This window comes from Choloepus didactylus, chromosome 18 (assembly GCF_015220235.1).
Source record: "Choloepus didactylus isolate mChoDid1 chromosome 18, mChoDid1.pri, whole genome shotgun sequence".
NCBI lineage: Eukaryota > Metazoa > Chordata > Mammalia > Pilosa > Megalonychidae > Choloepus > Choloepus didactylus.
Genome location: NC_051324.1, coordinates 11,411,015 through 11,427,153, shown reverse-complemented (window position 1 = coordinate 11,427,153; position 16,139 = coordinate 11,411,015). Strand labels below are relative to the sequence as shown.

The 16,139-nt window shown below is 43.8% G+C and overlaps 1 protein-coding gene and 1 non-coding gene across 7 annotated transcripts in view; one reads left to right on the top strand and one right to left on the bottom strand.

The window, feature by feature from the left end:
- The first annotated feature begins 1,729 nt into the window (after positions 1-1,729).
- Positions 1,730-1,832, top strand: LOC119515076. The gene has a single exon (XR_005212971.1). It is a non-coding gene; the product is annotated as a U6 spliceosomal RNA (small nuclear RNA).
- A 7,479-nt stretch (positions 1,833-9,311) lies between these two features.
- LOC119513594 (immunoglobulin-binding protein 1) overlaps positions 9,312-16,139 on the bottom strand; it is a 75,144-nt gene continuing 68,316 nt past the window's right edge. For 4 of the 6 annotated variants that reach the window (XM_037808950.1, XM_037808952.1, XM_037808951.1 and 1 more), the window contains 2 exons: positions 13,821-13,899; positions 9,312-11,776 (listed from right to left, as the gene is read on the bottom strand). In XM_037808950.1, the coding sequence (XP_037664878.1) occupies positions 10,701-11,723 (1,023 nt within the window). In that variant the 5' untranslated portion in view covers positions 11,724-11,776; positions 13,821-13,899 and the 3' untranslated portion in view covers positions 9,312-10,700. Of the gene's footprint in view, positions 11,788-13,820; positions 13,900-16,139 lie in introns of all 6 variants that reach the window. The other 2 variants (XM_037808954.1, XM_037808953.1) reach the window with 1 other exon arrangement.

Genomic DNA, 16,139 nt, shown 5'->3' with positions numbered 1-16,139 from the left:
TGGGCCTCAAAAGATGAGTTTGGTTGAAGTATGTGGAGGGTTGGGTAGGGCACTCCCGACAGGAAACCAAGAGTGGGCAGAGGCGGGCAAAGCTGGAACAGAGTGTGTTAAATGCAGTTTGTCCTGGTGTGCCAGAGCTGCTGTCACAAATAACACAAACTGGTTTTAGCTTAACAACCAGAATTTATTGGCTCACGGTGTTGAGGGTGGAAGGAGTTCCAAATCAAGATATCGGCAAGGCCTGCTTTCTCCCCAAAGATGATAGCATTTCGGTGCTGGGTGCTGGCCGCTTGGGGGTTCTTTGGCTTGCATCTCTGCCTCCTGTCACAAGGTGATGTCCTCTCCTTTCTAGGGTCTCTGACTTCAGGGTTCTCTTTATAAGGACTCCAGTAGTACGCACAGGCCCACTCTGCTTCAGTTGGCCACCCTGTAACCACAAATGACATCTTCACAAGGTCCTCTCTACAATGGGTTCACACCCACAGGAACGTGGATTAAGATTATGATGTGTTTACTGGAGAACATAGTTCAATCCACCACAAAGTTAGAGTAGGATGTTCTTGTATCCTGTGTCCAGAAAGGTGTGGCACTGCAGCCAGGTGAAGGGGACTGTGTGCCCAGAAGGTCATGGATGAAAAAGTGTTGAGCCCAGCATTTGGGGCCCGCAGCAGACCTCGCCTACAAGAAGCCTTCTCCAGCCCGACCCACTCCCCGCCACAGAGCCCTCTTCCTCCTCTGACCACGGGCCTCTCCACACCGGTGTCTCAGGCAGGAGTAACCGAGGATGTGACCCTGGATGAGGGGTCCGAGAGAAGGGACAGAAACAATGTCACCGTCAGGACTTGGGGACCCACTCGATATCAGCAGAATTAGGAATGGAAGACACAAGGCTGACTCTAAGGATTTAGGCTCGTTAAGGGGCAAAAGGTTTTTTAATCTTAAACTTTTAAAATGGACAGAGAACATATACAAAAAGTACAAAAAAGGTGAATGGACCATTGAGAGGATCACCATCAAGAAAACCATGTGCCAACAACCCCAGGGCAAGAAAGGAAACATTACCAGCCTCCCAGTATTATTCTTAATGAAAAAGCAAATTATTGATTTTAATTTCTTCTAACAAAGTTGACAGATTTTCTCAATTTTTAAAATTTATTTTACCTTGAAAGAACCCTTGAAATAATTTTCAGATCTCAGGAACCTCTTCATAACAATTTTGATATCTACTGCTCACGGTATGTTAACACGATCAGTAAGTTGTAGATACAACAATCCAATAACTGCCAGACTCTTTGGAGAAGAGACTGATATTTTTCCATGGATGTGTTTATCTTGGCCAGCTTATCTGCAGGCTCGTGGCAGTTTGGGTGGCTGATACATTTATTGCCAGGGGCGGGGCATTGTTTAGCCAAGGTGCCCGGCACTTGGGGACATTTATTATAAAAATGCAAATAAATAGCAAAAAGAAGAGCTGGACGCCTTTGTGTAGCCTTTCCCCCCACCCTTCAGGGGCTAACTAGGAGAAAATGGAGGTTTTTTTAGGAACTGAGGTATCTGTTGAAAAACTTTGGCTATATTTGAAATACCATAATCTCTTGAGGTATCTTTTGCGAGTTGATTTTAACCTGCCCCAGATTATTAATATACATGCAGCAGGAGGTGTTTCTTACGGTGTGGATACTGCACCCCCCACCCAGTCTTTTTTTGGGAGTTTAACCAAGGTAAGCCGGTGCTCAACTTGGCAGCACATACACTAAAATTGGAGCCTTCAGGGAAGATTAGCATGGCCCTTGCACAAGGATGGCGCAGTTCATGAAGCCGTCCATATTAAAAAGAAAACAAAGGCTACCTGGGCTAGGGGATCTGTTGTTTCATTAGCCCTTATCAGCATACAGAGGGACGGAGAGGAGGCAAGAGAACCGAGGGGAACGGTGGGCTTCTCAGGCGTTGGAGCCGGGGCTCGGCCTGCCAGCAGGGGGCGGCAGAGCGCAAGGCAGAGGGGCCACCCCCGAGCGCGCAGCTCCGCGACTAGCGCCCCGTAAGGCAGCGGGGTCCCGGGTCAGTCGTTTCAGCCAGGGAGGGTCCCAACGTTTTCCTCCCCAGTTCTCAAGGCAGCGCCTGGGCTCATTAGCTGGCTGGAGGGTAGGGGTGGCTGTGGTTAATCGGGGTGACAGGAGCGGCGGTGGGTAGCCCTCGGGGGTTGTCTTGGACGGTGTCATCTCCATCAGAGACCTCGTGGGCTGAGGCAAGGTGGTGATCGCCGGGGGCAACCCCGGAGCAGGCGTCCCCACCCAAGCAGCAATCCATGAAGGCTGGGGCATTTTGTCTTGGGCGTTTCAATGCCACTGGGCAGCTCTAGTTATGAGCTCCAGGAAGGTTTCTGTAAAACGGTTGTGGTCACAGAGCTCTGTGACTTTTGCGGGGTCGTCTAGGACACACCTAGCAAAGGCTTTGGCTGTGTGTTCCTGCAGGGCCATCTGCACTTCCCTCCACAGGGAGAATAGGTTTTGTCCACCCTTATACGCCAATTGGGTGTTAATTCTTTGCAGGATCTCTGCAGTCTAAGCCCCTGTCTTAGAACAGCATGTCTTGACAATCAGCCAGGCAGGTTTGATTTGATTAAATGCCTAGGTTGAAAATCTTTATACACTGGTGCCAGTGGGCCCATTTGATATGTTCGATGGCTTTGGGTTCTCAGCCCTGCCCGGTGGCCTGTTAGGAGCAGGTGGTTGAGGAGTGACAGCCAGAAATCTTCTCTGTCCCTTCCCTTGGTACAATTTTAGGATTATCCAAGTATTGTTTGAGCATTCCTGGGCCTGCATGGTGAAGCCTTGTGGGTGTAAGTGTATGACCCATGCAGTCTGCAAAAATACTAATAAATACTAACAAATTACTAATAAAAATACAGTCGGCGAGGACCAGCTTCTAGGGCTGCTACCCGTTTCGTGCCAGCCAGACCTGGTGTGGTTTGTCCCTTGCAGAGAGATTGCCTAATGCTTCTCTCAGGGCTTGCTCTATGGCTGGTGCTTGCCAGCCCTTGTGGGGTCATAAGCACCCACGGCAGGGGAAAAGGAAGTCAGTTTTGATGTGACTGGCATCCACCAGACATAGCTTTTTTCATCTCTAAAGGTGACCCAGATGGTTCCACTGCTTGGTTTGGAGACATAATCTCCACTTCCTGGTGGCTCCGCTGTGATGAGAAGTCGTCCTATGTAATTAATATGGCAATGAGAGAAGGGTTAACCCCACCATCCCCACCATCGTGGAACGTGACCCTGTCTATGGGATGTCAGTGTTTGGTTTTGGAGCACAAGTCACACAGCCTTCAGTAACTGTTTTGGCCAGTGATGGGCCTAGAAGCAATCCCTTTTTATGTGCCCACTCCACCAGGGCAGGGGAGCCTCTGGGGCCTGAAGGGCTGTGGGCCCAGATTGCCTGCTGGTGGGGGGATCTTGGGGGCCTGAGTGGGTGGTCTCCGAGGCACCCACCGGACAGCCTGTGTGGGAATGAATTCTTGGTAGGTCCTCAGCAGTGTTACTGAACAGTGACTGGTGTGGTGAGCCGGGTGTGTGTGGAAATAAATAGGTGAGGCTGTGAGCTGTTCCAAATGTGGAGCACCCCCCCCCACACACATACACACAAGGGCCTTCTTTGTATAAGAAAATTATTTTGTTTCCATTGGCCTGACTCCCCCGCCACCACCCATGATCCCAGAGATCAGTATATTTCTTTTTTTTTCTCTTGGGTTGGTTAAATTCTACAAAGGAGGTTCTTCCAATCTCCTGCCTAGAAGGTCTGCCGTTGGCAGCCAATGTCATGAGAACTAGGGGGGAAAGAAGATTAAGGGTCTCAGTGTGAAAACTTTCACTGAATCCCCCCTGTTGTTAAGGCAGTACCCCCATCCTCAACCATACCCAGAGATGCCCCGTTAAATCCTCTTGAGAACGAACCTTCAGTCTTCTGCTAAGATGGGTGATGGGCAGCTGCCCAGCTGTGCCAAATAGGAGTGAGAAAGTGGAGATTCAACTGCTCCCTAAATGAACTTTTTTTTTTAACAAACAAAAAAAAATTTATTGAGGTATATTTCACATATATCTCACTTAAAGTTTACAATTCAATGGTTTTTGGTATATTCACAGAGTTGGTGCAACTATTACCACTAACAATTTTAGAACATTTTCATCACCCCAAAAGAAACCCTGTACCCAAAAGCAGTCACTCTCCAGGTCCTACCATCCCCCAGCCCTAAACAATCACTAATCTACTTTCTGTCTCTATAGATTTGTCTATTCTGGACTTTTCATGTAAATGGAATCATATAATATGTGGCCTCTTGTGATGGGATTCTTTCACATGTTTAATGTTTCCAAGGTACATCCATGTTATAGTAGGTTATCAGCATTTCAGTTCTCTTTATTACTGAATAATATTCTATTGTATGGATATACCACATCAATTCTTTTAGTCACAAGCAGTAGAATCTCTTTTGCCATATAAATCAAGCTATAAACAGTCATGGGGTCCCCACCTTAGCCCATAAATGCCTATTTAATCCATGTAATAGCTGAAAAATTATCATTAATTGCATAATGCTACAGTTCTCTAGAAGTGTTATCAGTGACCACAGTGATATATGGATTAATGAAACTACTTTGTTTATTTAAATAAGCTGCTTAAATTCCCCCTGTGTAAAATTGCAGGAGGAAGAACTTGCAAACACTAAAGCCTAAACATCTCAGAACATGACTGCTCTTTGACCTCACCCTAGGGAAAACAAACAGCGAAGCTCCAAGTATGCAAAGCTGGTTCCTGCCACCTCTCTCCCTAGGCCCTTGTCTTTTCCGCATCTCTGAAACCCAGTGCCTTCCTGTACCCCATCCTTTCTTCCACCCTCAATCAAAACTGGATCTCTTATCCCCGTTAATCAATTTGAGCCTCACTCTAAAACAAAATAATGTATTTGCATGAAAATGTTATTTAAATCAGACGTTTGTATCCTACACCATTCTCCCAAAAACATGAAATGAGAGTTACTCTTCCTTGGATGAAGAATGTCAGGCATGAACAAGCTGGTAAGAGGAGTTTGTTTTGTTTTCGCCAAGAGACCCTCTCAAATCACAGTAAACCTACTCCACGGCAAATGGATTTGTCAGTCCTCTCGGGGTGGTGCATATTTGCCCCATGATGGCTTCTTCTCAACTTTTTTCATAAATTATAAAAGCACCAGCTGACCATAAATTCTCTTCCAGAAATAATCTACCAATATCTTTCAGCCTTTTAATGTAAGAGGTGAAGGAATACTGTCTTCGTATGCAGACAATACTGCTGACCCTCGGAGGCACTGATTCATAGTTGTTTTTCCGTGGGGGTGATGGGTTTGGGCTCAGCTATGCACGGTGTCTACTAGGTCCCCCTGAAGGTAACAGGGTTTCCTTAGCCAGGTCCCCGGACAGAGACTCCTCGCCATGGTAACCACACATCGCCCCGCCACACCGCAGTCCCTAAATGAACTTCTAATTACTCTGCTTTTCCTACATGTAAGGAACATACTTTGTAGGGGCAAGGAACCATAATTTCTAGTCCTATGATGGGCTCTGTAGTATAAACCAGCTGTTTCTTGGCTTTCCCTATTATTGACCTAGAATACAGTTGTCTTGGCCTTAGAAATAATTTACCACTCACATATCCACTGTCCATTTTCCAAAATGATCTTGATTGTGCCTCCTCTCATTTCTATTCTTATTGGTTAATGCTTTTATTTGCATTTATGGACATTTAAATATAGCTTGTGATGAGAGGTGAGGCTAATGAATGACCATTTTTATTAGACTTAACTGCTATTTCATACTTGTTATTTCTTAACTTCCCTGTGTACCTTTTTCATTAACTCCTTAGTACCAGCTCCCAAATTAGTAACTCTCTGTTTCCAGTCTAGAATTTATCCTGTATAGTCTTTTGATTTTCAATGAGTATATATTTTATTTCCAGGAATTCTAGATGGTTCTTTTATACCATATTGAGTAGCAGGGAGGTGAGGAGAAAGAGGGGCAGGTTATCAGCCTGAATGGGCAGGCGGACAGGGAGGGCCGTGTTGCACAGAAACCAGATTCCTCCATGAATAATGGGGTGGAGGATACTGAACCCTGGAATAGAAGCAAGTTGGGGAAGTGGGGGATGGCACTCGTAATCGGAGCCGATGCCTTAAAAGGAAGGATAAAGTGGTCTTATGATGGATGCACTCCCAGGCTGCTCCAGAAGCAGAAGCAGATACTCTGGGAGAAAGCTTCTCCCACAGATTAGGATCAAGCAATGAGTTCACAAACAAAGATGATCAAGTATACAAAGAAGCAAGCCACCAATGAGCAAAAATCAGAAGCAACAAGAAAAACACAGACTTAGATCCCAAAGCACTAAAGCTATGAGACTTGACAAATATAGAACATAGGATATATATATCTGAAATATTTAAAGAAAAAAAAAAGAGTTGTATTTACAAGCACATAAAAAGAATGTTATCTGGATTGTAAAAATGTATTAAAAAATATTCTAGAAACAAGAAAAAATAGTTATTGAAATGAAAGTCTCAAAGGATGGCTTAAAACAGCAGATTTGGAACAAATGAAGAAAGAATCAGTTGACTGGAAGGGTTGTCAAAAGAATATTTCCAAAGCATGACAAAGATAGATAAGGATATTAAAAATATGAAAGCGAACTTTTAGAGACATGGAGGATAAAATGAAATGGTCTAATGTAGAGCTAATTTGAGCATCAGAAGGAAAGTATAGTGACAACAGAAAAAAAATATTTAAAGAGCTATTGGTTAACAGTAATCTAGAACTAATGAAATAGCAAAACCCACAGATCGGTGTATCCCAAGCAGGAAAAATGAACATAAATCCGTAGCTAAACACAACAGAGTGAAACTTCAGAACACCACTGATGAAAAGAGAATCTTGGAAACAGCCAGAAAGAAGGGGCAGACCCCCTGCAAAGGAAAAAAAGTTGGCATGACAACAGAAGTCTCAATAGCAAAAAGAAGCTAGAGACCAGTGGAATAAATTCTCTACAGTAATGAAATACAGAATTGTTCAACCAAGAAATGTGTACCCATCAAAAGTATCTTTTAAGAGTAAGGTCAAATAAACCCTTTTTAGGTTCTAATGAATTGGGGTAGATGGTGGTGGATACCTGAAACTATCAAACTACAACCCAGAACCCATGAATCTTGAAGACAATTGTATAAAAATGTGGCTTATGAGGGGGACAGTGGGATTGGGGGGGCCACAGGGATCACACTCCCGTTTGTCTAGTTTGTGGATGGATGAGTGGAAAGGTGGGGGAAGGAAACAAACAAACAAACAGACAAGGGCGCCCAGTGTTCTTTTTTACTTAAGTTGCTCTTTTTCACTTTAATTATTATTCTGGTTATTTTTGTGTGTGTGGTAATGAGGGTGTCGGGGATTGATTTTGGTAATGAATGTACAACTATGTAATGGTACTGTGAACAATCAAATGTACGATTTGTTTTGTATGACGGCGTGGTATGTGAATATATCTCAAGAAAATGAATAAAAAAAAAGTAAGGTCAAATAAAGGTGTTTTGGTTTAAATAAAAAGAAAATTTACTTCCTTTTTTTTGTAATAGAAGGGACTTTATTACCTTTTTAAAATTTTTTAAACTTTTTATTTTGCAATACTTTCAAACTTACAAGACAGTTGCAAAAAATACCACAAACCCCATACAGAGAACTCCAACATGCCCCCACCTCCCCCAGATTTTGCCACCTCTGCCGTATCATTCTATCTTTTATCTATTTGTCTATCTATTTTCTGAACACCTGAAAGCAAGCTGCCCGCATCACACTCCTTAAACACATAATACATGGAACAAGAACATTCACTTATGTAATAACCTTAGGTGCAGTTACCAAATTCAAGAAATTTAACATTGATATGAAGCTTATAACCTATATTGTAAGTTTTTCTTATGTCCTAATAAAGTCCTTTTGAGCCTTTTCTCCTCCATTCTTAAGATCCCATCCGGGAACATGTACTACATTTAATTGTCACTATCTCTGTGCTTTCTTTCTTTCTTTTTTTTAAACTGTGGAAATACATACAACATAAATCTTCTCACCAACCCCTCCCCTAAGCATACCATTCACAGAGATTAATCATGTTCAAATGCGGCACTACCCTCACCCCATCCCTTACTAGATCTTTTCCTTTACTCCAAACAGAAATCCTACACTGATTTTGTATTAACTCCTCATTCCCCTTGCGCCCCCGTCCCTGGTAACATAGACTCTAGTTTGTCTCTATGAGTTTGCATATTCTCTGGTGTTCTATTTGAGGTTACCATGGGCTTAAATTTAACATCCTAAATCTATAACAATCTTGTTTGCTTTGATACCAACTTCAGGAGTATACACGTTATGTTCCATACCCCTCAATTCCCCCCCCACCTTTATGTAGTTCTTGTTGAAAATCACTTTTATACATTATGAGTCTAAAACCATTGTTTCATCGTTACACTTTATGCTTTTAGATAATGTAGGAAGTAAAGTGGAGTTACAAATAAAAAATACAATAATATTGGTATTTATATTTACCCATTTCATTATCTTTATCAGAGATCTTAGAATCTTCATGTGGCTTCAGTCAATTGTCTAGTGTCCTTTCCTTTCAATCTACAGAACTCCATTTAGCATTTGTTGTAGGGCTTTTCTAAGTGGTGACAAACTCCCTCTGCTTTTGATTATCTGGGAATATCTTAATCCTTCCCTCATTTCTGAAAGACAGTTTTGTCAGATACAGAATTCTTGGTTGGCAATTTTTTGCTTTAGTACTTTAAATATTTTTTTCCCACTGCCTTCTTGCCTCCATGGTTCCGTAGGAGAAACTGTCACTTAATCTTATTGAGGATCTCTTGTATGTGACACATTGCTTCTCTCTTGCAGCTTGCAGAATTCTGTTTGTTTGGAATTCAACAGTTTGATTATGTCACTGTGTGAGTCTATTTGGATTTATCCTGTTTGGCGTTTGTTGAGTGTCTTGGATGTGTAAACTCATGTCTTTCATTAAATTTGGCAAGTTTTAAGCCATTATGTCCTTGAATATTCTCTCTGCACCTTCCCTTCTTTTCCTTCTGGGACTCCCACAATGAGTATATTGGTATGCTTGATGGTGTCCCCCAGGATCCTCAGGCTCTGTTCACTTTTCATTCTTTCTTCTGCCCCTCAGACTGAATGATTTCAATTGTCTTATCTTCAAGGTCACGGATTCTTCTGCCAGCTCCAATCTGCTACTGAATCCCTCCAGGGAATTTTTAATTTCTGTTACTGTGATCTTCAGCTCTGTTTGGTTCCTTTTTATAATTTCCATCACTCTACTGATAGCTATTGTTTTCCAAATTTCTTTTAGTTCTTTGTCCATGGTTTCTTTTAACTCTTCGAGCATACTGAGGACCATTTTTTAAAAGTCTTTTTCTGGTATGTCCCAGGTCTTGTCCTTCTCATTGATGCTGTCTTACGCTGTAATCTTCTTTGCCTGGGTCACTGCTTCCTGTTTCTTTATGTTTTATAAACCTTTTGTTGAAACCTGGACATTTTGTTATTTAAATGCATATCACTGGAATTTAGACTCTGAGGTGTCTGTTCCTTAAGTTTGTATCCAGCTGGTGTTATGACAGGTTTCCTAGGAAAAATATACCTTTCTCAGTCTTTGCAGACTGACTGTGCAAGTGGTCTCCTTTAGAGCTTATCCACATGATGAGTTTGGAGAATAGCTCCAGGCCAAAGCGTAGGGGTCTCCCTGGGGTCATTTCTGTGTGTGTGTCATCATGCCATAGGAACTCCCTTGTTTCCATGAATACAAATGTCCCCTCTTCGCTAGGAAACAGTTTCCTCCCAGTCCTGTCTGTCCTATGGCCAGCAATCCCTTGCCCCAGGCAGCCATGACTTGATGCTCCCCCATAGCATTTTGTAGGAGAGCTCTGTGAGCCACCTTCCATGCACAGTGCAAGTTCTGGGACAATGAGTCCCTCAGGCCACCATGAGGCAGACTGAGCCAGACATACATGCTCTCAGAATGTACACGAGGATACTCTGCTCCCGCTGGAACTGAGACCAGGCATTCACACTGGGAGCGTGGGTCAGCCCCTTGTCAAGCTGGCGAAGGGTCAGGGAACCAGGAGATCCTATGCTTTTAAGTGACCTTTTTCTTGATTGGCTGCTTCCCTGTTACCACAATACTTTAATTGCTTTCTGAAGCGTTGAGAAAGATGTTTCTTCCAGTCTTGCTGGTTCTTCAATGTTTCTGTGGGGGAACGGAACCCTGAAGCTTCTCACTGTGCCATCCTGACTGGGGTGGGGCCTCCACAAGGAACTTTATTATTTTTTAAAGAGAATGCATAAAGTCATTGATTATAGCAAGCCATTCCATGCTCTTTTCTTTCCAGTTAAGGATTTGAAATACATCTTGTTAAGGATGATAATGCTGAAACAAGATTGTTGGCTCATCATCAAGGCTACAAATACACACTGAATCGTTTGATACTTTATTGAACACAAAGCAAGATGAAGCGTTTTTGCCTTCACTGTACACAACTGAAGCAGGAGCCCAGGGAGGAGGGGAAGAGTGGCACAGCTTTCCTTGGAGAGGAAGATGTGAGCCATCTCTAGTCCTGTCTTGTGGGAAGATTAACCCATGTTCTGTCGGTTGCCATAACCCCTAGGATGGGTGTCCTTCCAGTCGTCCCACTCCCGGGCTCTGTGTAGGGTTTCCCCATCAGGGTCCTCCTCCTTTGGCTCCTCATCTTCCTGTTGTTGAGGTGCCTTTTTGAACTCTGCTGGTGTTGTCTTGGCGATTCCCTGATCTGGTAATGCCCCGTATTTCCGATGCTGATCATACCAGTCACTCACTGTCATGGTTGCCAGACTTGGATAACCAGCTCCAAACACCTTGGCTTGGGCCACATCCCGGGTGAGAATGAAAGGCTTTACTGGACGCCTGTCCTGAAGAGATGAACGAGAAGTTGATGCCTCTTTTGAGGAGTCTTTTTCTCTTAGAATCTTTATCTCTTGATCAATACTCTCAATCTCTTCCAAGCTGATGCCAATCCACCTCTGAAGGTGAAGGTGATAATATTCACGAACACGCTCGTCGTCTGCTTCGCCACTTTCCACAGAAGGTTTCAGGGTAGATAATCTGTGCTCTATCTCCTTCTGCTGCTTGTATCTCTCTATCTTAGCCTGTCTTTGAGAGGCCATAGCAACAAGGCTAGGATAAGCCACAGAAGAGCTCGCAGTGTTATTTTCAGCAGAGTTGTTCTTGATTTGGGGCAGTTCAAATTCTGCCACATGATAATAATGGCACTGAGTTAAGTAGTTTAGAAAGTGTTCTCGAGCCTGCTGCAAATGACCCAGACGCTTGCTGGGGCTGACTTGTTTCATGGTGAGAGCTCCTTGAAAGGCCGGCACCATCAGGTACTTCAGGTCGCTGGAAGCAATCTCCTCCAGGTCTTCATTTCGGCTGAACAAGTCCAGCTGCGATATCATTTCAGCCGCCTTCTCAAGGAGGTCCAGTCCCTTGAACACCTTATCCTGGACTATCCGGGAACCGGTGGGTTCAGTCGCTACTTCTACTTCGTCCAGAAGCTGCTTGCTGGTTTCGAATAGCTCGGGCAGCCGTGGTAGCAGTGACTCGTCTTCTGCTGCTGCCATCTTGGGGAAGTGAGGACGAAATTTACTTCTTAAGATCTGCTTTAAAGGAACTTCTGAGGATGTGCTCCCAAAGAGAAAGAAAAAAAAACCCAGAAGGATTATTCGAGATTCAAAAACATGGTAACATGTCAGAAAACCAAGCAAACATTGCCAGGTTAAAACAATCATGCTTTACAATTTGCAGTATTTAAAAAGGGGGGCGGGGAGAGTTCTGCTCCCCTCCCCCCCGAATGCAGCTGTTGGAACAGCTTTTTTAGGATGCTGAAAAGCAATATTAGCAGGTGAATGGGGAAAAATACTGGAATGCAAACTAACAGTGATTTTACTATTTTTTTCCCTCCATTGTTCCCTGGGCTGGCCTCAAGGCAGCCAGAAACCCAGAAATGTACATCAGCGTGAACAGAGAGAGCTTCAGGAGAAGCCCTCAGTTATGGCTCAGGGAGGAGGAGAGGGTTCTCCTGGGGGGTAACAACAGCAGTAGCTGGGGGCTGCAGGAACCTAAAACTCTAAGGACAGGGAACCTTCCTCTCCAATCAGAAGAGGTATGGTCCCAAAAGGGTGGAGAAACCCCAGTGCTTTCCTTCCTCTCTGTCCTCTTGTCACTTGATCCCAGATGAGGGCACAGTTGCAAGAAGGGTAGAGCAGAGCAGGTAAATTAAGCTCCACCTTTCTGGCTGGAGGACCAAAAAGGGAAGTGCTGGGGAACCAGAAAGCACCAAAGAGATCACATAGAGGGAGGAGCTCAAGAAAGGAATCCCAAAATGTTTATGAACTCTGAGGCTCACTTCTGAGCTGCACATGCGTGGATATGGTCATAACCACCCCATCTAAGACTCTGAGAACTGAATTAAAAGACAGATCCAAATGGCACTGCAAAGCCTTTGAAAATGGAACTGATATTGAAACCCTAACCCACAGAAGACCAACTAGAACTTGTGGCCTGAACCCAATCAGGTCAACTGCCTGATAAAAACAACAATATCGGCATTCTCTGTAGGATTTAAATAAGATCCAAAGTCTCATAACATGATATCCACCAAACCCAAATTACTCATACAAAGAACCAAGAAAATCTCAACTCACATGGGATGAGACAATAGAAATCAATGTGAAATAGCACAGACGTTTGAATACCTGGCAAAAACTTTTAGGCAGCTATTATACTCCAACAAGTAAGGGCAAACACTTTTGAAGTGAATGAAAAGACAGAGTCTCAGCAAAAACAGAAGACATAAAGAAGAAACAAATGAATATTTTAGAACTGAAAAATACAATAACCAATTAAAAAAAACCTCAGAGTGAGCTCATTAGCTGAATAGAAATGATAAAGAAAAAAGTCAGTGAACTTGAAGACAGACCAACAGAAACTATGCAATTTTAACAACACAGGGGGGAAAAGGTTGAGAAAACAAAATGAACATATAGAAAAGTACAAAAAAGACTAACATTTGTGGCATCAGAGTCCCAGAAGGACGTGAGACAGAGGGTGGTACAGAAAAAATACATATATACTTATATTGTGAGTCACTGATGTATACTTTGGATGGTTTGTATGATGTGTGAATATATCTCAATAAAATTGCATTAAAAAAGATAAAAAAGAAACCAAGAATAAAAAGGGCTGAAATGAAAAAAAAAAAATATATATATATATATATGTACATACACACATACATGTATATCTATACTCAAAGAAATAAATTTGCCAAATTTTGCTTAACACTTGACAAATTTCATAAAGGACATAAACCTCCAGGTTCAATAAGCTTAGCAAACCACCAATAGGATAAAACAAACAAACAAATCCTCACCAAGACATATCACAATCAAACTGCTGAAAACTAAAGACAGAAAAAAACCTTGCAAGTGGCCGGAGAAAAACAATGCACTACCTAAAAAAGAAAAATGATTCAAATGACAGTGGAGCTCTCATCAGAAAACACGGCGGCCAGAAGGAAGTGGAGTAATCTCTGTAAAGTGCTAGAAGAAAAGAACTGCTGAGCCAGAATTCTATATCCAGTAAAAATATCCTTCAGGAGCAAAGGTGAAATACAGTCTCAGATGAACGGAAACGAAGAGAATCCACTGTCAACACACCTGATCCAACAGAAGTGCTGAAGGAAGTTCTTCAGACAAAAGGGAAATGACACTGGAAGGCAACTTGGAACCTCAGGACCTAAGGAAGAAAAACAGGAATTTTAAATATCTGGGTAAAGATAATAGGCTATTCTCCTAATGAATTCCTTAAAATATGTTTGATGGTTGAAATCAAATATTATAACATTGCTAATGGGTTTATGACATGTGTAGATGCAAGCTCTGTGCCCACCTGCTTCTCATCCTGAAACAACCCCCACTTCTCCCTCTACTCGGCATGTCTTTTCCCTACCATGTGGCTTCTATGTCTTCGTAACTTCTGTTCCCTTATGGCCATCTGGATCCCTCTGGCTTCTCTCCCTCTTTTCTCCTATTGTTAACTGCCTGATCCTCTCTATTATTTTCCAAAATCTCTCTCTCTCCCTCGCTTACTCACACACGCACTGACTCATGACTCACTCACCCTGAGTGAGAAACTGGCCCTGTTATTTCCTGTTTGGGCAGTGGTTCCACCCAAGTACACCGGTTAGGCTTCTAGAAGGTTATGATTTGTCTGCCCTTGGGTAGTGGCCGCCTGTGGCTGGACAGCAGTTTCATTTTGCATAAACCAGCTATGCCCAGAGCTTCCCCTCAGTGAGGGCTGGGGACGGGGCAGCCTCCCGCAGGAGGGGCGGCAGGTTTTAGGATTGCCACTGGAGTACAGCTGCCCTACAGTTTGATATTCTGAGAACCATGACATGCTCCACCTCCACCCCTCTCAGCCTTTCTATGGTCCATTCCTTCTTCCTTCAATGCCTTTAAAATCCAGCTCAAGGGCTAAGTCATTCCTTCTCTTCTCTCGCATCCAACTTCTATTTGGGCACTGAATATGCTGTCTTGACACTGGTGGGCTACACATTTGTCTCCTCAGCCAGACTACCACCTCCTAAAGAGAGAGGATTCAGAAGTTGCTCATTGCTGTATTCCCATTACCAGGCATGTTCATTCATTCATTCGGTAAATCAACGAATAATAATTGAATGGCCACTGTGTACCAGTCAGTGTATTAGTAGTGGGATGCAAATATGAACTAGTCAGATGGAGCCCCTGCCCTCCTGGAGGGTGGAGTGAATCAGGCTGTGTCTAGCACATAGTCAATGCTCAGTAACTTATTTTGAATGCATTGTGCTCGCATTCCCCTACCAAGGGTCTCTTTGACCCTTTCCAGACAGCAAAGCTTTCCCCTACCCAAAGCAGTGGAGTTAGGTGGGCCATGAGGACCTCTTCTGTAATTCCCAGAGGCTCTTCAAACTTGGTTTGTCCAAAACAGAGCCCCATATTTCCCAACCCTTCCACTCCTCACGTGCCACCCACATTCCAGTAAATGACGCCATCATACACAGTTGCCTGGCCAGAAAGGAGGAGCCATACTGGATCCATCTTTCTCCTTATCTCTTCTTCTCCCACAAGTTCTTCTCTCGCTCTTGCTTTCATTTTCTCTCACTATCACCACCAGCTCAGTAAGAGTCCTGACAATTCTACTTCCTTAACTTCCCTTTCACCTCCCCCCTCTTGGTCCTGGCTGCCCTGGCCTTGTTGCAGGCCCCTATCATCTCCCACCAGGACCAAAGAAGTCTTTTTCATGGGTCTCCTGTTTTCTTTGCAACCGCATCACTTATCTCTTCCTGGCCCCAACTTCATGAATTTCCCTGAGTTACCCCAGCTCCTGGCAGCTCTTGCTGCTCGCTCTGCCCAAGGCACCCTGCCCACCCCTGGCCCTCCTCCTTCCCACCCAGCCGGCAGACGCCACTCAGATTTCAAGACTCGGCTCACAAGCCCTCCCCTAGAAGACTCTTCAGTCTCCCCAAGGTGTTGTGGGAACAACACCCTATTCAGACTCCTTTCCTCACTGTTACACACAGAGGCCTTTATTTATGTCTTTGTTTCTCCCATTAGAACAGGAACTCAAGGGCAAAAAAAAAAAAAACCCTCTGTATTTGTGGTGCCTGGTGTACATACATGATGTGCTCAATAAAGACATTCTGAGTGAATCTAGTAAACAAAACACTTCCCTGTCTTTACCCTTCTTTATCTGTGAAAAAGGAAAAAAAAAAAAAAAAGCAACCAGGCCTTCCAGCAAGGGGCTTCGAGTCTCTCTGAGTTAAATTAAATAATTCACTGCCTGTCTGCCATGGTAGAGCCGAGGAGGTCTCCTCCACTTAATTTTCCCCGGGCTGAGGCCCATCTAAGTCCTCACCAAACAGCCCATCAGCACCTCTGGAGCGGGCCCCTAACCCCAGCCCTGCCAGCAGCAGGTGGGGGGGGGGGGGATGCCTTCGC